General features: G+C 53.9%; 2 protein-coding genes across 10 annotated transcripts in view; one reads left to right on the forward strand and one right to left on the reverse strand.

Annotated features, from left to right (window-relative positions):
* Positions 1-19,552, forward strand: part of ACSF2 (acyl-CoA synthetase family member 2) — a 31,259-nt gene extending 11,707 nt beyond the window's left edge. For 2 of the 8 annotated variants that reach the window (XM_001502763.6, XM_070226298.1), the window contains exons 2-16: positions 6,416-6,611; positions 6,985-7,113; positions 7,364-7,417; positions 7,811-7,929; positions 8,038-8,203; positions 8,771-8,866; positions 9,009-9,166; positions 9,484-9,575; positions 9,861-9,937; positions 16,313-16,420; positions 17,632-17,783; positions 18,595-18,736; positions 18,823-18,933; positions 19,078-19,146; positions 19,401-19,552. In XM_001502763.6, the coding sequence (XP_001502813.1) occupies positions 6,416-6,611; positions 6,985-7,113; positions 7,364-7,417; positions 7,811-7,929; positions 8,038-8,203; positions 8,771-8,866; positions 9,009-9,166; positions 9,484-9,575; positions 9,861-9,937; positions 16,313-16,420; positions 17,632-17,783; positions 18,595-18,736; positions 18,823-18,933; positions 19,078-19,146; positions 19,401-19,451 (1,720 nt within the window). In that variant the 3' untranslated portion in view covers positions 19,452-19,552. The remainder of the gene's footprint in view (positions 1-6,415; positions 6,612-6,984; positions 7,114-7,363; positions 7,418-7,810; positions 7,930-8,037; positions 8,204-8,770; positions 8,867-9,008; positions 9,167-9,483; positions 9,576-9,860; positions 9,938-16,312; positions 16,421-17,631; positions 17,784-18,594; positions 18,737-18,822; positions 18,934-19,077; positions 19,147-19,400) is intronic. The other 6 variants (XM_023652715.2, XM_070226294.1, XM_023652716.2 and 3 more) reach the window with 6 other exon arrangements.
* CHAD (chondroadherin) lies at positions 1,252-14,659 on the reverse strand. 2 transcript variants are annotated; one of them, XM_005597484.4, is made up of 4 exons: positions 13,355-14,659; positions 11,337-11,500; positions 10,938-11,083; positions 1,252-2,253 (listed from the first exon to the last, which is right to left on the reverse strand). In XM_005597484.4, the coding sequence occupies exons 1-3, from the start codon at positions 14,126-14,128 to the stop codon at positions 10,942-10,944; spliced, it is 1,080 nt and encodes a 359-aa protein (XP_005597541.1). In that variant the 5' UTR covers positions 14,129-14,659; the 3' UTR covers positions 1,252-2,253; positions 10,938-10,941. The 2 variants fall into 2 exon arrangements, with proteins under 2 accessions (XP_005597541.1, XP_001918247.1); XM_001918212.5 differs by lacking the exon at positions 1,252-2,253 and adding an exon at positions 10,147-10,667 and having other exon boundaries at positions 13,355-14,616.
* Positions 19,553-20,791: the final 1,239 nt, after the last annotated feature.

The following is a 20,791-nucleotide window of genomic DNA, read 5'->3' on the forward strand; positions in this document are numbered from 1 at the left end:
TTAGTTTGGGCAGAGAATTACTGATTTGTTATATTTTCCCTTGTAGTGACTTCTCATTTATTACAATATCAGACAGATTTAATTACTTTCAATATATATATGATTTTTAGAATAACGGCTCACGTGGGCCGGTGGCATGATTATCCAGAAGAATGACCAAAAAGACTGAGTTGGAAATATCAGCTGCTAAAGGGTCTGAGAGGAAGTCTCCTCAAGGCACTGTCGGCCTTTCTCTCTCTGCAAATGCACACACACACCTTTTTTGCCACTATTTGAAAATAAGTGTCAGACATCGTAATATCAATATTTTCCATCATTGCTGATCTCTCAGGGAACAAATACCTCCTGGTCATTTTACTTAGATTTGTGACATGAACCTCTTTCCTATGCTAACTGGCCATTTATCTTCCTTCTTCTGTGACTTTGGGGCAGATTTGGTTGTTATGTATTTTATGTGTCAGTGTCACTTGGTCTGTTTTCCTTGTTCTCCCCAAACCCCCCCAGTACATAGTTGTGTATTTTTAGTTGTGGGTCCTTCTAGTTGTGGTATGTGCGACGCCACCTCAGCGTGGTTTGATGAGCGGTGCCATGTCTGTGCCCAGGATCGGAACCGGTGAAACCCTGGGCCACCAAAGTGGAGTGCATGAACTTAGCCACTCGGCCACGGGGCCGGCCCTCATTTAACGTTTTTTAAGTGAGTTTCATTCACATTGTTGGATGTAGTCATAGTTCGTTTGCTTTCATTAATGTACAACATTGCAAATAATAAATCACCACTTATCTATTCTACTGTTGATGGGTATTTGGGTAGTTTCTATATTGGAGATAATATGGATAGTATGGAGATAATATGTCTAATACCTGTCTCTGGGTGAGCACATGTATGATTTCTGCTGGATATATACCTAGGAGTGAAATTATGTGCATCATTTTTAAAAGCGTAAATCCAATAGTTTTTAGTACACTTATGAATATGTACAACCATCACCACAGTCAACTTTAGAACATTTTCATCACCTCAGAGAGAAACCCCACACCCTCAGCTATCACCTCTCTCTCCTCGCATCCCCCCAGCCCTAAGCAACCCCTTAATCTACTTTCTGTCTCTATAGATTTGTCTATTCTCAATATTTCATATAAACGGAATTATGCAATATGTGGCTTTCTGTGTCTGGCTTCTTTCACTTACCATAATGTTTTCAAGGTTCATCCGTGTTGCAGAATGTGTCAACTTAAAAATAAAACAGCAAATTATTTTACCAGCAAAATGGATTTATTTAGGAATGGCAGAGCAATTACAATTCGGGACACACAAGCTATGGCGAAACATAGGTCTGTCCCAAGGGACAAAGGGAAAGTCAGGTTTTATGAGGTTTCAGGAGGAAACTGGGCAAGCTTCCTTTGAACAAAACCTTGGAGAAGAACCAGAGCTTGAGGCTGTGGCAGCTTCTCATGGACTACAAGCAGTGGTTAGTGCCTTGTCGCTGGGGCAGGGAGAAATCTTCCTTGTTTTTCTTAAAAGCAGGAGATGAAATTCCCACATGATTAATGTCCTCCCTTGTCAAAATAATTCTCACCTTTCTTCCTGCTAGTTATGCAGCTGCAACAAGTGGTATGTGTGTCAGTTCCCCCTTCAGGCCTTCCCCATTCCATTTTAAATGAGGTTTCCTTTATTTATTTTCACAAATGTACCACTACTTAATTCCTTCGAATGGCCAAATAATATCCCATTGTATGAATATTTCACATTTTGTTTATCCATTTCTCCGCTCTGGACCTTTGGGTTGTTTTCACCTTTTGGCTATTAAATAGTGCTGCTAGAAACATTTGTGTACAAGTCTTTTTCTGAACATCTGTTTTCAATTCGTACGTACCAAAGAGTGGAATTATATGGGTTATATGGCAATTCTATGTTTAACTTATTGGAGAACTGCCAGACTGTTTTCCAAAGTGGCTGCACCATTTGACTTTCCCACCAGCAATGCACAAGTGTTCCAATTTCTCCCCATGCTCACCAATACTTGTCATTTTGGTTTTTTGATTATAGCCTTCGTAGTGGGTTTGAAGTGGCATCTCATTGTGGTTTTAATTTGCATTTCTCATACTTGTTGACCATTCGTATATCTTCTTTGGAAAAAGTGCCTATCCAAGTCCTTTGCTTATTTTTTAGTTGGATTCTTATGTGCATCATTTATGATCCATTCATTTGGTCATTCAACAGAGCACCTCTCACATTCTGGGTACTGTAAGGCACTGGGGATAAAACAGTGAACATATTAGTTGTCAAAAATGAAGTCAAGAAAATTCTTGAAAAAATTTTAAAAGTCCTTGTTTCCTGCCTTCTCTTATGAAATCAGATCTGGCAGCAGATCTGGGCCTGAAGTCTCATGTGCCAACTCCCTGAGGGCACCTGTAGGCGAGGCTGTGTTGCCTCCAGGTCCTTCACAGCTCCCACCTGGCTAGTTTAATTAGCTTAGGTCCCACCTGGAGCCTTGCGTTTTACAATGCCCAGTCCAAGTAGCTGCCGGCCTTCCCAAGTGTTTATTTTATTTACTCAGTTCTTTGAATTGAGAGCAATTGGAAAGGCTGGCTCGCCTCTACCTCCTTAAGCTTCCCACCCACATTTAAACAAACAAAAATCTTTTCCTAAAACCAAATCTCTTTCTTGTCTTTTTCAGGTTTAAAGGGGATATTTGCCACTTTGTTTAAGAATAGGAAAAGAAGTGGCTATCTTTTTTGCCCATAGCTTTTGGGGTGTGTTCAAGGAAAGAGGGGGGTAAAATCGCTTCTATTTGTGCCTGCGCTTTCAAAATGGTGGGACCTTCTTCGGTTTATGAGCAAAATGCATTGACAGGAGTTTCTGCAACCCTTCAGTCCTTTGGAGGGGGCACCTGTCTTCACCTCAACCCTGCCCTACCCTAGTCCCAGTTTCTTGGGTTCAATTAGTTAACAATTATGGACAAAATAAAACTGAGATTAGACAATCTCTGGTAATCAGATAGGGGATAAATCCACAGCCTAAAGAACAGAATTACCCGTCCCACTCCTTTCTCCCCAGAACCGGAAGCATGTGGGCAGGCATGGCTGTAACGCTGGGGGAGTTACACTGGATTCTTGCTCGGCTATTTACCAGCTGGGCAGTCTGCTTGGTCTCTTTGCACTCCCATTTCTGTACCTGTAGACTTCATAATTCGCACTTGTATTTTTTAGGATTAGCTTAGTGTGTATCAGAGAACCCCATTCTCACTGTGGTTTAAAGGAGATGGAAGTTTCTTTTCCTGGAAGACAGCCAGTCTGTGGCTGACATGGCACATCCTGCTGTCAGGCTCCAGGCTCCTCTGTCATGTTGCTCTGTGGTGCCCAAGCTTACTATGTGGCCTAAGATGGCTGCCGTTCTTTTCCTGTCACAGGTAGCATTCCAGCCACTGGGAAGGGAAAAGAAAAGATGCCTTTTCCCCTTAAGTATTCTCAGAAGTTGCACACAGTACCTCTCTTTAAATCCCATTAGCCAGAACTACACCTTTGGGCCAGACCACCTGCTGGGAAGCTTGGAAATGTGTTCTCTATTCCACGTGGCCACGGCCAGCTAAACATGAGGGTGTATTATTAAGGAAGAAGGGGCATTTGGGGGTCTCTGTCACAGCACCTATCAGAGCTCCTATGACGATAAAGCAGAGAACACACATGACCATTGAACTGGATTTTGGGGGGTGGGGGTGCGTAAATAAACCTGTTAATTGCCAGCTAGACTTTGCAAGAGGTCACTTGTCCGGTCTGAAAACCATGGTGAGTGAGTAGAAAACCAGGTTCAACCAAATAGGGCTCCAGGTCATTGTGAGAATAGGAGGATGCCTGTTGTGAGGCAAAACCACCCATCCTTAATGCTTTATTGACAACAAAACCATTAAACTGGCCGAGATTTGCATTTTGCTGCCTCCTAATCCAGATGCTGGGCTGTAGGAGGTGGCCCGCCAGGCCTTCAAGGGCCCTGGTTATCCACTATGTGGACAATGTAGGTGTAGTCAGTATTCACCGGTTGTAAGTAACAGAAACCCAACTCAAGCTGGCTTTTGACAGTGACAAGTCCAGAGGTAGGTAGACTTAGTGTGTGGCAGGGTCCAGAGATTCAACAACCTCAAGATTAAGTCTGTCACTGTGTCTTCCTGTTTTTGTCTCTCCATCTCTCCCTCCTGCCCTCTGCATTGGCTTTCTTCTCCACATGCTTGCTCTTGCAACTGTCAGTTTGGCAAACCCAAAGGAAAGAGCTTATTGTTTCTCAGTGGGCAAGAATGGATCCCTCTACGGTACGTCTGTGAGGCAGGGATTTAGGGACACAACCTCTCTTGAGGGATGTCATGGTGACCACGGGGAACTACCTCATCAGTTCCTTAGGTTTGTCATCCGATGGATAGCAGGGAGCGGGGGCTCACAGGACCTTAGGGCCTTGTGGTTCTTGGCTGCTTTCTGTCCCAGCACACCTGCAGGTGCCACTGGGCTTAGGTGGCTCCCTGCAACCCTTCAAGAAGATTGCCCAGGTCATTTAATAACATCTCCTTGAGAATAACCACTGATCCAGTCCCCAAACTTTATAGGTAGGGCAGCTGCGGCCTAGAGAGGAGAAGCCCTGTGTCTTAGCTTGGATTTCCCCCAGAACAAGGACTTAGGTGCGGGTGGTTTATTTGTGATCCTAGGAAACGAGAGTGGGGAAAGGAGACAGGAAGAGAAGCCCATAGAGGGTGTGTTATTGAAGTCGTCGCCCAGGCAACCAGGTTTTACCCACCAGGGTAAACCTTCTGATGGTACCACCATCTGAGAAGGGACAGATGCCTCCCAGAACTGTCCAGCTTAAGAAGGGGAGACTTGAGGAAGTCCCTGAGCACACGGACCCCCAAGGAGCTGTCCCAGCAGCTGAAACCAGGGATGCGCTGAGGAGACGTGACATGGGACACCAAAGGTGTCTGCAAGAGTCACTTACCCAGCCAGCAGCACACTGGGATGAGACCTCAGACCCCCAACCCCAGCCTAGTGCTCGCTCCTCCCCGCAGAGCTTCAGCTCTGTGACTCATCTCTGCCTTCCCTGCCTCCGGCCGAGTCAAAGTCAGGGCAGCCTCCCCGTGAGCCCGCATCATCACTCACCCTCCCGTGAGGTGGCAGTGGTCTCCTCTCCCATTTACAGGCAAACACAGTTTTGCTCCCTCCTGCCTTGATCTTCCCAATAATTCTCCCCATCAAGTCAGAGGCAGTCAATCAACAAAAGATAGATAGACGTGGTCTTTTTAGCACAGCAGCTGCAGAACTGAATCACCGGGATTGGCCCTCGGGCCCACACCACCTAGTGGTGCCCTGGAAGTCCTGGATCCTGGAGCATGCTCTCTGATGGGAACAGGATCTGAGACCTGTTACAGTCCCAACTAGGCCTGGGTGAGAGCCCAGCACTGTTACCCAGGTGGGCAAGTGAGCACATGTAGGCTTAAGTGTGTGATACTTGGACTTCCGGGTGCCTTTTTTTTCTTTTTTTTTTTTTGAGGAAGATTAGCCCTGAGCTAACTACTGCTGATCCTCCTCTTTTTGCTGAGGAAGACTGGCCCTGAGCTAACATCCATGCCCATCTTCCTCTACTTTATACATGGGGCGCCTACCACAGCATGGCTTGCCAAGCGGTGCCATGTCCACACCCAGGATCCAAACTGGCAAGCCTCGGGCCGCCCAGAAGCAGAACATGTGAACTTAACCGCTGCGCCACAGGGCCAGCCCCTATTTTTGTTTTTTTAATGATTAATAGACTTTATTTTTTTTTAGTACAGTTTTAGAGTTACAGAATAACTGAGCAGATTGTACATACAGTTCCACCCCACCCCACGCACGGTTTCGCCTATTATTAACATCTTGCAATAGTGTGACACATCTGTTACAATTAGTGAACTGGTACTGATACATTCTTATTGACCCTGGTCCCTAGTTGACGTTAAGGTTTAGTCCTTGTTTTGGACTATTCTATGGGTTTTGACAAATACCCAGGGGCCTTTTCATCAGGAGTGAGCAGTGACCAGGATGAGGCCATTCCTAGCCCTCTTAGGCCACCTCTCTGCTTAGTCAAAGCAGCATGATTTCCCTCAGTTTCCCTTTCCAGGCCCCAGGCTGCTGGCACTGAGCAGAAACTGGGGAGTCGGTTGGGCAAAGAACCTTCTCTCAGAGTAAAGACAGGAAGTCAGCCTCGGGGTTTGGATCCCCCAAAGGTCAAGCAGCCCCTAAGTTAAATGGCCATGGTTCCTGGGGATAGGGTGGGGTCGGAGAGTTATCCTGAATGGTCCCTAACACGTTGTAAGCAGCCTCCCTCCCAGCTGGGTGTGCCAGGCTCTTGGTGCCAGGGAGGCCTGGCCTGGTGCAATCAAGCCCAGAGTCCCTCTCCCTGTAGTTCCAGAGAGGTGGATGGCACCGCCCCCCTGCCCGTTGGTGGCTGCAGCTACATCCAGGGCCACACTGGATTGCATCTTATCAACAAGACTGTGGGGCAGTGCCTGGATGCCACAGTACAGAAGATCCCGGACCGAGAGGCCTTGGTCGTCCTCCATGAAAATGTCCGGTTGACCTTTGCCCAGCTCAAGGAGGAGGTGGGTCCTGACCTTGAACCCTCAAAGTGAGCAGGTGCTAGCTCCCAGGCTGCCTTGGCTGGGTGGAGCCAGAAGAGCAGCACCTGGCTGTGGGGCGGGGTGCTGTGGCTGCCTGAGAACCCCAAGGGATGTCAGGAGAAGGGGACAGGACTGAGGCAGAAGTGGCCTGGATACCGTCTGCATCAGTCACTCCTTGGACATTTGTTAACTATTCAATTTCCCAGGCCCCGCTCCTGAGGCCTGGGAATCTGCCTGTCCCTTGCTCCCAGGTGGTTCAGATGTGAACCCCTGGTCCAAGGGCTGAGGTGGGAGTCATGGGCTCCTTCCTGCTCGCCCACATCTCATCCCTTTGTGCCCCATTGGTTTATATCAGGTGGACAAAGCTGCTTCTGGGCTCCTGAGTATCGGCCTCTGCAAGGGTGACCGGCTGGGCATGTGGGGACCCAACTCCTATGCGTGGGTGCTCATGCAGCTGGCCTCGGCCCAGGCGGGCATCATTCTGGTGAGGAGGGGCTTGCCTGGCACAGCTGGGTATATGGAGAGGGCATCATTCAAGGGGAGCCCCCTGGCCCCTTGGCCTCAGAACCAAACCAGTGCCTGACTGATTTCAGATCAGGTCGTGTTTTCTCCTGGAGACTACCAAGGAGGCCCAGAGGTGGAAGGTGCTGCCTCTGTGCCTCCTGAGGGTGGAGGGGCAGCGAGAGGGACAGGGTCTGCCCAGGACACTGACATACTCTTGCTGTCTTCACCAGGTGTCTGTGAACCCAGCCTACCAGGCTAGGGAGCTGGAGTATGCCCTCAAGAAGGTAGGACCTGCTCCTGGGGGAGGGGCCCAACTGGTGCCTGGCTCAGGGGGCGTCTGGTTGTCACTGAGGTCTGACAGGGGGTGGGGAGGGCATGCACAGGTGGTGACCCCCAGAGTCTGTACCTTCCTCAGGCTGTGGGTGGGTGGGAGGAGGGGGTAGTCGGGCAGACACAAGGCTGGTCTGTGTGTTGGGGGTGGCCTGTGTGTATGTGTGTATGTCCTGGGGGTGGTGCATGTGAGTTGGCGTGTGTGTGTTAGAGGGTAGCGCATGTGTGTGTCAGGGTAGTGGTGCATGTGTATGAGAGAGAGCAACTGTTAGTGTGGACTCCACCAGATCCCCAGTCCGGGCTTCGTGCTAACTGTGGGGGTGGGGGTGGGGGCTCTCCTTCCACAGGTGGGCTGCAAAGCCCTTGTGTTCCCCAAGCAATTCAAGACCCAGCAATACTACAACATCCTGAAGCAGATCTGTCCAGAGTTGGAGAAGGCCCAGCCAGGGGCCTTGAAGAGTCAGAGGTGGGGTGCCCCGGGCCCCTTCATCCCCTACCCACCCCCAGGGATGAGGCTGGTGTCTCCCCGAGCCTTCCTTCAGCCCCTGACTCTTACCATCTTCCCTACCCCCAGGCTTCCAGATCTGACCACAGTCATCTTAGTGGATGCCTCTCTGCCAGGGACCCTGCTCCTGGATGACGTGATAGCAGCTGGCAATACAGAGCAGCATCTGGCCCACCTCCAGCACACCCAGAAGTTCCTGTCCTGCCATGACCCCATCAACATCCAGTTCACCTCGGTAGGGCAGAGGTCTCTGGGCCGCAAGCCCAGGTGGCATACTAACCTGCTAACCCCTGCCTGCCTCTATGACCCTTCCTTGAGCAGAGGCGGTCAGGCACGCAGACACTCTTCTCCTGGGGCCAGCCCTAGCTGTCCTCTCTGCCCTGGAAAACATCAGCAACTGGTGTCCTTGTCACTTGTCCCCCTCCCCGGGCCCTCCTGTCCCCATCCCAGGGGCAGATGCACTATGCCACCGCAGGTCAGAGCTGGTAGAGCCTGCCCCTCATTTAGCAGATGGTGAAACTGAAACCCAGAGAGGAAATCTTCTGGTGGGCCACAGAGTTCTCTGAGCCACTTTATGAGTAGCATGAGGACAGAGGCCTTATCCTCCACGTTTCTGGATCCTAACACTTGGCACCGTGCAGGCACATGGTAAACCTTTGTGAATATGTCTTGACCGACTGAATGGATCTAGGGCAACAGTCCCAGTCTCCTGACTCCCAGGCTAGTACTCTTCCATGCAGTGGCCCAGGGTAGGAAGGAGATGGGGAGAAGGAGGCCAAGTATCACCTGCTTGTCTTATCAGGGGACGACAGGCAGCCCCAAGGGGGCCACCCTCTCCCACCACAACATTGTCAACAACGCCAACATGATAGGGGAGCGCCTCAGACTGCCCCTGAAGGTGAGGGGGTGATGGTCCAGGCCGAGGCTTACTGGCACCTGCAGGGCTCGGGGGCTTGCTGGGCTTCCCCTGCTGGCGAGAGGAACTGGCTGCTGGGGCTTCTAGCTCCAGGATAGAACCAGATTCCTGCCTCCACCTCCAGATGCCGAAGGAGTTGCGGATGGTCCTGCCCACCCCCCTGTACCACTGCCTGGGTTCTGTAGGGGGCACAATGGTGAGCATGACGCATGGTATCACCCTCATCCTGCCCTCTCCAAGCTTTGATGGCAAGAAGGCGCTGGAGGCCATCAGCAGAGAGAGGTGGGCATCAGTAGGCAGCCACCCGTGGGCTACTGAAACCCTCCTGTTCCTCACTCATGGACCCTCATCCCTTTCCAAGATCTCTCCTCCCTCCAGCCAGGAGAAATGGAAACATGGAAATGGAGAAATGGAGACAGGGGTAGTGGGGGACCCCCGGGAGAGGACCAGTTCCTGCTTCCAAAGAGCTTCTCCTGCCTGTTGCCCCCCAGTTGCAGCCTTGGTCCTGACTCAGGTTCAGGGTGGGATGGGGGAGAAGAAAGAGTTACCTTCCACTTCTAAGCCTGATTTTGAGATGTGCTCCCCCCACCCCAATACAGAGGCTCCTTCCTGTATGGCACCCCCACAATGTTTGTGGACATTCTGAACCAGCCAGACTTCTCCAGTTACGACATCTCGGCCATGCTTGGAGGTGGGATGGGGCAAGGGTGGCCAGGCCAGGATTGGCCTGGGTGAGCTAGATATGCACCCAATCTTTTATTTAGAGGGCAAGAAGGTCACTGTAGAAATGTGGGTGGGAGGGAGGCAAATCCCCAGTGTCCCTGAACACTAGCCCAAGGCCAGCTGCCAGGTGTAGAAACAGGTCCTGGGTCAGTTGGAGAGAAGGGAATGTTCTTCCCCAGAAAGGGTTGTAAGGGAAGGGGGGCCATTGGGCCTGGAGAAGCGGGGAGCCGTGTCAGCCCTCTCTCTGATTCAGGTGTAATTGCTGGGTCCCCTGCACCCCCAGAGCTGATCCGAGCCATCATCAACAAGCTGAACATGAAGGAGCTGGTGGTGAGTGGAGGCTGGGACTGGGGCTAGGGCTGTGGGTGGGCGGTAGCCCAGGCTTGGGGTGGGGACAGATTGGCGGGAGTAGGGGTGAGCCTAGGCTACCTCTCCAAGAAGACCCTCTCAGCTAGCCCTCATTCCAGAAAGCAGATGTGAGAAAATGCAGTCTGACCTCTTCAGTAGCTGGCGAGTCATGGAGATAGGGGACAAGGAAGTAAATATCATACATACATATATTTATATTTATAGACATCTGGGGAAGAAATGCAGCATGGGAGGCTATGCAGCAAAGCACCGGTGTCCTGCTAGAGTGTCCTGGCAGGTGGGGGCTGGCGGAGTTGGGAGATGGGCTTAAGACCCATTCTGGGAGCAAGGGTGGGGCAAGGATCTGATGTTTCCAAATAGCAGGGAAAGGGGGGCAGAGGGAAGGAGGATTCTGGAAGGTTGGCCATCCTGATGACCACCGTATTCTGGTTCTGAAGGACTTGGGGGTCTCAGCAACAGCTTCTCTGAGAGCAGCCATGGTGGTGGGGCCAGGTGTGATGGCGCTCTCCACGGCAGGTGGAAGTGGGCTCATGGTGGAGTGCCCGACTCCCCCTGCCAGGACCATCTAGGTGTGGACAGCTCTGTGCATCAGCAGAGGCTGTGGGGAGAAGGTGTGGGTGAGAGGTGGGAGGGTCAGTAGTTTCTCCAGCAGAAGACAGAGGCCAGTCACCAGGACTGGCTGGGTCAGGACCTGCGGTAAGGCAAGGATCAGTGTCAGGACTCCAGCAACTCAGATGATCAGTGTCAGGACTTCAGCAACCCAGGAGTGCTTGGAGAGAATGGTAGGAGTCCTGGGCAGTATCATTTTTTCCTTTAGAGGGGAATCCCAGTCCTCCCCTCCTCTCGCTGCAAAAATGGAGGGTCCACATGCCCCTCTGTGGGAAGGGAGTATCCTGGGACACCCGCCTCACTTGCCAGAATCTCCAGAAGGGAATGGGAAACCTGCCCGCCCGGCCCTCACCTGTTTAATGGCGGCCGGCTTTCTTGGACCTCTTAGTAGGGAACTTGCAGCCTCGGAAGGCGTCGGTGTCACGAATGTGCTGGCCCCTGAACTTGGCCGGTGAGGCGCAAGTGGCATCAGGGCGGGAAGTCTTGGCTTCCAGCCACCTAGAGAGACAGAAAGTTGCTGGGGTTGGGGAAGAAATGTGGGAGTGCTGGGGGAAGGGACAGTGAGCCCTGGGCCAGGATCAATGTGGCTCTCAGAATAGCCTGGAGCCAACATCCTCATTTTACAACGGGGAAACTCCCAGGAGACACCCATTAGGTAGCAGATCTAGGACACATGCCCAAGATATCTTAGTGCAGGACCAGTGTATCTCCACTTCACCAAATGCGGGTGGATTCTGGGGGTGGCTCTCACCTCCGGAGGCCCCGAAGCTGGCAAGTACACTTCCAGGGGTTGTTGGTGAGGGTGAGGGTCTCCAGGCTGTCAAAGGGGAAGTTGGAGGGCAGCTGGTTCAGGCGGTTGTTCTCCAGATGGACATGTTTCAGCGTGGTCACACCCAGGAAGGCGCCGTCGGAGAACTGAGGGGCAAGGTGGATATGAATGAGCACCCCAGCCTCTCCCAGCTCTGTGGCTCAGGAGGGGCAGGGTCCTTCCCTAGACATAAGCAATGGTACCTTGAGGAGTTTCACACGGTGACTAAGTTGTCTCAGATGATCTAATCCATACAACCACCTTTTGAGATAGGTAGTGTTATTTCCGAAATGCAGACAGGGAAAAAAAAGTTCAGTCCCTTGCCCAGGGTCACACTAGCAAGTAAACAGTAGCTGCAGGACCACACCCAGCTCCTCTTCTCCTGGCACCATGCTCCCTATACAAACACTGGGACTGGAGTGGCAGCCAGAGTTTGGCCCCAACGGCCCAAGCTGGCACACAGTGAAGCTGGTCAGTGTTTGGCGGGATGGGCAGTGGGCCCAGGCTCCCCACAGACCCAGGGTCCTGGGACTTCCCCCAGCTGTGTCCTCACTGCTCCCTCACTGCCTGCCAGACACTATTTGTGGAGTGTCCTTGGTGGAGCCTTTGGCCAGGTTGTGCGGCTACAGAGGAAATGTTCTATTGGTGCCCATGTCTTGGCCTAGGCAGCACAGTTCCTGCCTGGCCTCCCCTGCCCCAGATCAACCCCTGCTGCCCACTGAAAAGCCACTGTGGCACTGGTGGCCCACAAGGGACTCTGACTTCAGCTGGGGAGGGGCCAGGGATGAAGAAGGGCAGGCTCAGGTGGGCTCCATCCACCCAGACAAAGGTTGGCTGCCATCCAGGTATGATTCCACCCTCATCTCCATGCCTGTGGCCCAGGGAGGGTGTGAAGTTCCCTGGTAACCAGGCTATTCTGATGACGTGGCTTCTCCACCTTGCCCTGGTCCCCGCCCAAACCGCCTGGCTGAAACCCCTATACCAGAAAGAGTTTCCAGTCCCAAGGAGGGATTCTGCCCCGACCCAAGGCAGTCCCACCTGGCCAGATGCTAGGCATCACTGGGGAGGAAGGACTGAGCAAGGATGCAGCCAAGAGATGGGTCTGGCAGCTGGAGTGCGCAAAGGGCACTCAGTGGTCTGGGGCACAGTGAGGCAGAGCCAGTCTTCCCTGTAGGGAGATACCCGGGGTCCTGCACCAAAGACTGACAATGGTGCGTGGCTCTTTCCTTTGCACCTTCACAAAGCTCATGGGTGCCATGCCTGCAACCTGGGGGAGCCCCTGGTCCCTGGTCCCCATTCAGTTGAAATGGACTCATAATGCAGTGGAATGTGTGTGTTTGTCTGGACTGACTGGGGGTGGGGGAGTTGCATCAACCAGGGCCTCTGGGGGGTGTGGAGGAGGTCTTCCTTAGGTATTTGTTCCCCCCTCACTTCCCAGCCCCCACCCCACCTTAGCACACATGCACACCCCTACTAGGAACAGGGTCTCTTTGTGGGCCTGATTCGCCCAGCTCCTCTGGAAGGCTCCTCAATAAACAAAACTTCCTTTATGGAGTGGTAGGTTGACTGGAGACAGGAAAAACACAGCAGAGGAGGGGCGGAAGGCCCAACAGGAAGAGGTGGCTGCTACCCACAGCGGGGGGTGGGGGGGATGGGGGGGTTGGGAGTGCCGGAGATGCCTCCTAGGGGACATTGGTGGGGCCAGGGCAGCCCCAGCTCTGTTTATAAGTAGGAATCCTAGGAGGGCAGTGGCTGAGACAAGGGACAGGGGCTACAGGGTTTATGGTGGGGATGTGATATGATGAGGGACAGAGGTGGCACTGCTCCTCACCCTGGAGACAGCCAGAGAGACAGAGGCAATTTTAGGGGAGAGGGGATGGTGCCCAGCTGTGGCCCTGGATCCCTGGGCCTCCAGGCAGAGGAGCTGCAGCCAGAGCAGAGCTCTGCAGCCAGGAGCTCACCTTCTCCAGGTTGGTATTGTCCAGCCAGAGGGTCTCCAGGTATCTGCCGAAGGACTGGAAGGCGTTGTCAGGAATGCTTTTCAGGGGGTTGTGGGACAGCTTCAGCTCCTCCACCACCCGCAGCTTGCTCAGAGCAGCTGAGGGGTAGCTGGACAGCTGGTTCCTATCCAGGTGGAACTTGGCGAGGTTCTCCACATCGTCCAGAGCGCCAGGCTGCAGGGAACTGAGTGCATTTTCCGACAGGTAGAGCCAGCGCAGATCCTTGGCGCCCTGGAAGGCGCCTGCGCGCAGCTCACGGATCTTGTTGTTGTTGAGCTGCAGGATGAAGAGGTTGACCAGTGGGGAGAGCAGCCCCCGGGGCAGCTCAGTCACCTTGTTGTGGTCCAGGTAGAGGTAGGTGAGCTCGGTCAGGTCGTCAAAGGCGCCGGCGCGCAGCACACGGATGTCGTTGTGGGACAGGTATAGGTAGATGAGCTGCTTGAGGCCACGGAAGGCGCCGGAGGCCACCTCGCGGATCTGGCAGTGCTGCAGGTGCAGCGACACGAGGTTCGGCATGGCCCGAAACGAGTTGGCAGCCAGCACCGGGAAGTTGTTACGCTGTAGGTTGAGCAGCTTGGTCTTCTCTGACACCTTGGGGATCTTCTGCAGCCCCACCTTGTCGCAGATGACATGCTGCAGGTCGCCGTGGCAGTGGCAGTTCTGGGGGCAGGCGGCCAGCGCCGGCAGCAGACCGGCCAGAAGGCCGAGGCTGAGCAAGAGCATCGGGCGAGCCATGGCCGAGACGCCTGGGGCCGGGGCTGGGGGCAGCGGCGACGGCGGGGCGCGGGCGGCGGCAAGTCCTCGGCGCTCGGGTCTCCCGCCCTATTTATACGGTGGCCCTGACCGCAGCCGGCAGCCGGAGCCAGCTTCTACGTGGAGCATCGAGGGCACCCGGCTTAACTCCCTCCCGCCCAGAGATGCGCCCCCGCCCTGGACGGGGAGGGGGGCGGGGCCCTTCCCCCAGCGTGCGACCCTGCAGGCTGGGACCATGGCCCCCAAACCCGTCCCCCAGCCCTGGCTCCCCTCCTCCCTGCTCTCAGATCCTGCTAGCTCCCGACCCCCACCTCCTTTCCTCGCGCTTTTCTGGGATGGGGGGATGGGTGTGTCTAGAGCCCCAAGTTTACACCGGAGAGAGGGAGGCGTCCCTGAACTTATTTGTTTGCTCAAGTTTGAGCCTCCACACCACCGCCAGTCACACCGGGCCCGGTGCCCTGGGCCCGGGGAGGGAGGAAGCGGGCCCGGACAGCCGGACGCACGTCTCGCCGCGGTCTGCCGGCCGGCGGCGCTTTTAATGGGGCGCTTGTGCGGCGCCGGCCGAGCGTGAGGGCCGCTCGGGCTCCCCCTGCCGGCAGGCTGGAGACTTGCCGCTGGCCGCTCGCTCGCAGCCCAGGGCTTGAGTTTCTGTCCCCTGCACTCCTGTCCCCTTTTTCCACGACTGAGGGCTCACCAGAAAGTGGGAACTGAGGGTGGGCGTGGGGGTGACCCACAGGACTCGTAAACACACCTGAAGACCACAGGCACGGAGTCAGGGCGACGGAACAAGCACAATGGCACCACCTTCCCGCGCTCCTCAATCTCCCTAAAATATCCCCATCTCCTCACCTCCACCCTCAGTGGTCAGGACCTGCCCCTGAGGGGTCTCTCAGGGTGGCGGCCAGAGTGGCGCCAAGGTGTACTTGGAAGAGGCCACACCTGGGCAATGGCCCCAGGACTATGAGGGCGGGTGAGTTGGGCCTAGTCTTGGCTACAAGGGACCAGCTCTGGACAGCTGGGGCTGCCAGACCCTGGGTCCTGTGGGCAGCCCTGCCCCAGCCGACCAGGTCTCTGTGCGTCCACTTGCCAGCCCCGGTGCCCGGATTCCTGTGGAAAGGGGAGGGTGGGCAGGCAAGGTCTCAGCTCTGGCCCCAGAGTGAGCTCTGGGCTGCCTGGTAGGGGTTGTTGTCTGTGTTGGAGAGCGGGGGGGAGGAAGGGACCTTAGATCTCGCCAGACCCCAGCTGTGCCTAAGCTGGGCCAGCTAGTACGGAGAAAATTGGGGGTGGTGGGGGTGTAGGACAGACAAAGGTCTGGTGTCCTTGCTGACCGAAGGAACCTAGAATACAGGGTAGCTAGTCCCTCTCTTAGTTCCGTTTCACCACTCGCCTCTAGACGGGGGTCATAGTTGGCCCACAACATTCCCTGATGGTATTTAGGCTCCTCCAAGGCTGGCTTCTGGTTTTCTGTTGTTCAGGATGTTCCAACCACTAGAAGTGTGGGGAGGTGGGGGGTGCCACTGACTTTTTAAATTCCAGCTTTGGCTCTATTTTTATTTTGATGGAAAGAAATTTACAGGAAAGTCTCCAGAGCTTGGGGGGCACTCACCCCAAGGCCAGGCACTTGTCCCAGGTTTTGTGTAGGTGGGGCAGGGTAGGCGTGGGTGGGTGTGTCCGTGCAGCTCCCAGCTGGGCCAAGGCGGGCTGGCTTTCTCATCAAGTTTATGGGACCTTGGGCTTGGAAGGGAGGGGCAGGGGGTGTTGTGGCTTTAAATCAGGAAGGGGCCGGGATGGGGGCTAAGGCAGCCTGGGGGAGAAGGAGAGAAGGCTGGAGCATTGGTAACGCTGGGAGCCACAGGTTCGAGCCTCAGGTTCGGGCTTGGGGCTGCTCCAGGGAAGCAGGGAGACTGAGAGAGCCCTGGATGGAAGAGAATGGCTTCCCTGCTTTCAGTTTATCTCAGACCTGGGGCCCCTGCTAGCTGAGCTAGTCTACTCACCTTCCCAACACCTCTGCCTCCTGACCCCTGACCTCTGCTGATTATGCCTCTTTTCCCACCATTCAGCTGCCTTCAACTTTCCCCTGACTTCTTTCCCATTCCCCGAGGGGAGCTCGCCCCATCCCTCTGCAGTCCCCGCACGCCCTCCATACACCCTTTCCGGACCCTCTAGGTGGCTTACGGAACCACAGAGAACAGTCCCGTGACCTTTATGAACTTTGCTGAGGACACTGTGCAGGAGAAGGCAGAAAGTGTGGGCCGAGTGATGCCTCACACAGAGGTGAGCCCCAGACCCTACCCACCACTCAGCTGGGGGGCACCCTCGCTCCCCAGGACTCTTATGGGACATTTCTTGCTTTCAATTAAAGATCCAAACAGCTCACTCTAGATGCTGAGGGACCCACCGCAGCAGGGTCTGCCTTGGCCTGGGTCTTTCTCTGTGGACCGAGGCCTGAGAGGGGAAAAGCTGGAGCAGCGGCCTTGAGCAGCTGCCAGCTGAACTTCTCTGCAGCCTCCCTTCCTGTCTGAGGTGTGTTTTTGCCAAGCCCCACTGTCTGTTTCGGGGCAGCCAGGACAGCCTCAAAGAGGAGCCAGAGCACAGAGATTTTTCCTACACAGCTCTTTCTCTCCCATAGCCACCGACCCCCCTCCACCTCTCACTCCAGCAAAATTCCTCTTTTTGCTTGGCATAAACAATTTCCCAAGCAGCCTGTCCCTTTGGGGGTCCCTTGCACCTTGAAGGCGGACCCAGAGCATCCCTCACAAATTCCCAGCCATGACTCCCTTGCTGCTCCAACACTCCTACACCTGGTTCCCCTGCCACTGTGTCACTGCCATTGTGCCCAAGCCGCTGCTTCCCCAGGGGCTAACTGCCATCCCGTTGCACATCTCTCCTGCCCTCCTCCCCGGAGGGGGTGTGCAGTGACGTTAGCTCCCTCTCCTGTGTCTACGGCCTCACTGCCACTCAGTGGGATGCCATACTTGTCCCCATTTCACAGAGGCAGACACTGAGGCACACAGGCTAAGCTTTCCTCGCGCATTGGCTGCAGCTGATTTGTTTACAGGCTTTCAGACTCTGCCTCTTGGTCACGGCTCCCGTTCACAGGGCTCTGCCATGCCACCCTCTTTGACTTCTTTATTTGCTGCTTAATGGGAAGTAAGAAGAGACTCCCTTCCTTCTGCATAGTTTGTAATTCCTCAGCTGGCCTGGCCCTCCACAGGCCCTCCTCTCTGTGGCAGCTCCTGCCCACTCCGTTTCCTCAGCTCCTCCAGGCCTTGGCTTTGACCGTTCTTTCGTGCCCAGCTCAGGTGTCTGGCTGGTGATGGATCTACTCCAGCTTTTGTCTCCCTTCCCTGGATTGGAATGGCCAGAGCCGGGAGCCTCATTACTCGGGGGAGGGAAGGTGAAGTTCTCCTCATTCCTGAGGGCCCCCCTCCCCCATCCTGAAGTGAGAGGGTGGGAGGTCCCGGCCTGAAGCTGCCCGGTTCCAGGCCCAGATCGTGAACACGGAGACGGGGACACTGACAAAGCTGAATACACCAGGAGAGCTGTGGATCCGAGGATACTGCGTCATGCTGGGCTACTGGGGTGATCCCCAGAAGACCGTGGAAGCAGTTGGACAGGACAAGTGGTATCGGACAGGGTGAGAAGGGCAGAGGGTTTGGCTGCTGAGGGGAGGCAGGCTGGTGGTCCTGAGGCTGAACTGGGAACATTCAACTAGAACAGGGAGATCATGTGTGTCAGGATGGCCGCCTCACATCTCGGGAGACTTAATTTCCGAAATGTGTAAAATGGGGATGGTCATGCTCTCCACATAGGGCTCCTGGGAGGATCAAATGCAGTGCAGATGAGAGGGCCCAGGACAGTGCATTACACCCACGTCCGTGAAATAGGAGCCAAGATTCACTCATTTGGTGGTGAAACAAATTCTTGTTAAGCACCTCGCAGGTGCTGGCACTATTCTAGACACGGGTGGCCCAGTGGAAGGCAAGATGAAAAGGGTCTTCCTCTAACTTCCCACACGTCTGGTGGAGGGAGACAGATACAAACAAGAAAATTTCAGACACTGATGAACACCATGAAGAAAGTAAAATAGGCTCATGGGAGAGAAGGTGGCTGTGGTGGGGAGAGGAGCTTCTCTCAGACTGGTTGATCAGAGAAGGCCTCCTTAAGGTGGAAACATTTGAGCCAAGACCTGAATGGTGAAAAAGAAGCTAGCCTTGAAAAGCATATATGTAGATAGGTTTAGAGAGAGAGAGGATGTGTTATAGGTATTGGTGTATTTGTTTTTGTCTGTCTCCTCCACTAGACTGTGAGTTCCAGGGTATGTCTTGTTCATGCTGTGTCCCCCAGGGTCTAGAGCAGTGCAAGACACAGAGTAGGTTTGATGAATGAGCAAGCCAGCCAGCTGGATGAGGCAGAGGTGGGAGGCCATTCCCGGGCTTTCCTTGCAGAGACATCGCCACGATGGATGAAAAGGGCTTCTGCAAGATCGTGGGCCGCTCCAAGGATATGATCATCCGGGGCGGCGAGAACATCTACCCTGCGGAGCTGGAAGACTTCTTTCACACACACCCGAAGGTGCAGGAAGTGCAGGTGAGCACCCAGCCCAGGGGAGAGCCCAGGAGTAGGAAACATGGATGCGGATGGTGAGGTCTGATATCTGTCTCTGACTCTGGAAGGTGGTGGGTGTGAAGGACAAGCGGCTGGGAGAAGAAATCTGTGCCTGCATTCGGCTGAAGAAAGGGGAGAAGACCACGGCGGAGGAGATCAAGGCTTTCTGCAAGGGGAAGGTAGGAGCCTCAACCCCTCCCCCCCACGCTGATGTGGCTCACTTCTTCAACCCCCTCTCCCTGCCCACCAGCCAGCCCACTGTTCCCTTCCCCTAACCCTGTGACCCCACCTAGCCTCACCCTATATCTCCCTCTGGTCTGCAGATCGCCCACTTCAAGATTCCCCGATACATCGTGTTTGTCACAGAGTACCCCCTCACTGTCTCAGGAAAGGTGTGTACTGTAGAGGAGCCTAGGGAGGGGCAGGGCAGCCTGGGTCCCCAGGTGCAGAAGGCCAGGTGGCCCCACCTATGCCTCCCTCAGGGATGGGCAATAGGGTGACCAACTAGTCGGCTCCTCCTGGTTTGCCCTGAACTTTCCTGGCCTTAGCTAAAGAAACTCCTCCATCCCAGGCTAACCAAGACGGGTGGTCACCCTAGCTGGCGGAGGCCCCAAGCCTGGCTCTCACTCTGTTCTCTTTCCTCTAGATCCAGAAATTCAAACTTCGCGAGCAGATGGAACAACATCTAAACCTGTGAATAAAGGGGGGAGTGGGGTCCTCCCAGGTCCTCACTGCTCTTCCCCCACATTCCCCTTGTCTGTCTTGGTGATTTGGCATAAAGAGCTTCTGTTGTCTTTGGCCGGTCTCTTGCTGACATGCTCTCTTGGCAGCTACTATGGGATGGAGAAGGGAAGAGACTGAAGGGAAACTAGCACTTTTCCTATTCCTTGTCCATGACGGCATTAAACACTTTGGCACGTATTCCCTACTTAACTTAATCCTCATTCGATCCCTTTGAGATACCAACCCCATGTTTTGGGGGCTATATTTGTTTCTTTTTCAAATTGTTGTCAGATTAGTCCCTCAAGAAGCATTCTTTTTTTATATACGCAACAGCTTTATTAAGATATAATTTACCCATTTAAAGTGTTCGATTCTGTGGTTTTTAGTATATTCACAGATATGTGCAACCATCACCAAAGTCAATTTTAAACATTTTCATCACCTTAAAAAAAATTCCCTACCCTTTAGCTGTCATCCCACATCTTCCTATTCCCGTCGCTCCCCACCAACTGACCCAATTTTGATTTTTCTCTTTTTTTTTTTTGAGGAAGATTAGCTGTGAGCTAACATCTGTGCCCATCTTCTTCTACTTTCTTTATATGTGGGATGCCTGCCACAGCATGGCTTGACAAGCAGTGTGTAGGTCCACACCCGGGATCCCCACCGGTGAACGCTGGGCCTCCGAAGCGGAACATGTGAACTTGTGAACTTAACCACTGTGCCACAGGGCTGGCCTCCTTTTTTTTTTAAATTGATGAACCCGGGGCTTCCCTGACGGGCAGGGCCAGATCAAGCATGCTGTAGCTTGACCCAAGAAGTGAAAACAGCTGGGTTCCAAAAGACACCTAGGTTTCCAGCTCAGAAACAGAAACTTTGCTTCTGTTTCCAGTCCTTACTCCCTGCTGTGTCTGCCCCCAGCAGCAGTGGCCTCCTCTTTACTTGTTAGAAAATGAACATAAGTTTAGGATACTCTCAGTGCCGGGTGCTGTGCTAGACACTTTCATATACATTTTCTCTTGAAATCTTCCCAACAACCCTATCAAGTAGGCATTAGCCCCACTTCACAAATGGTGAAACTGAGACTCAGAGAGGTTCAGTCTTGCCCAAGGCCACACAGCTGGAATTAGAACCCAGGTGTCTGACTCCAAAGCCCGTGATCTTTCCACTTCACAGGACAGTTCATCAGGTGCCTGCTTTCCCACTCCTTCCACTGCACCCTGTCTCTCCCACATACACCATCTCTGACTCTCCTCCCAGCCGGTATCCAGGTTGGCCTGACCCAGGAGATGACAGCTACTCTCCTGGCCAACCCCA

The sequence above is a fragment of the Equus caballus genome, chromosome 11 (genome assembly GCF_041296265.1).
Source record: "Equus caballus isolate H_3958 breed thoroughbred chromosome 11, TB-T2T, whole genome shotgun sequence".
NCBI lineage: Eukaryota > Metazoa > Chordata > Mammalia > Perissodactyla > Equidae > Equus > Equus caballus.

Coding starts and splice junctions, on each gene's coding strand:
- CHAD (XM_005597484.4), bottom strand. CDS start 14,128: ATGGCTCGCCCGATGCTCTTGCTCAGCCTCGGCCTTCTGGCCGGTCTG. Junction 11,501..13,354: donor ACAATACCAACCTGGAGAAG/GTGAGCTCCTGG, acceptor CTTGCCCCTCAG/TTCTCCGACGGCGCCTTCCT. Junction 11,084..11,336: donor CAGCTTCGGGGCCTCCGGAG/GTGAGAGCCACC, acceptor CTGTCTCTCTAG/GTGGCTGGAAGCCAAGACTT.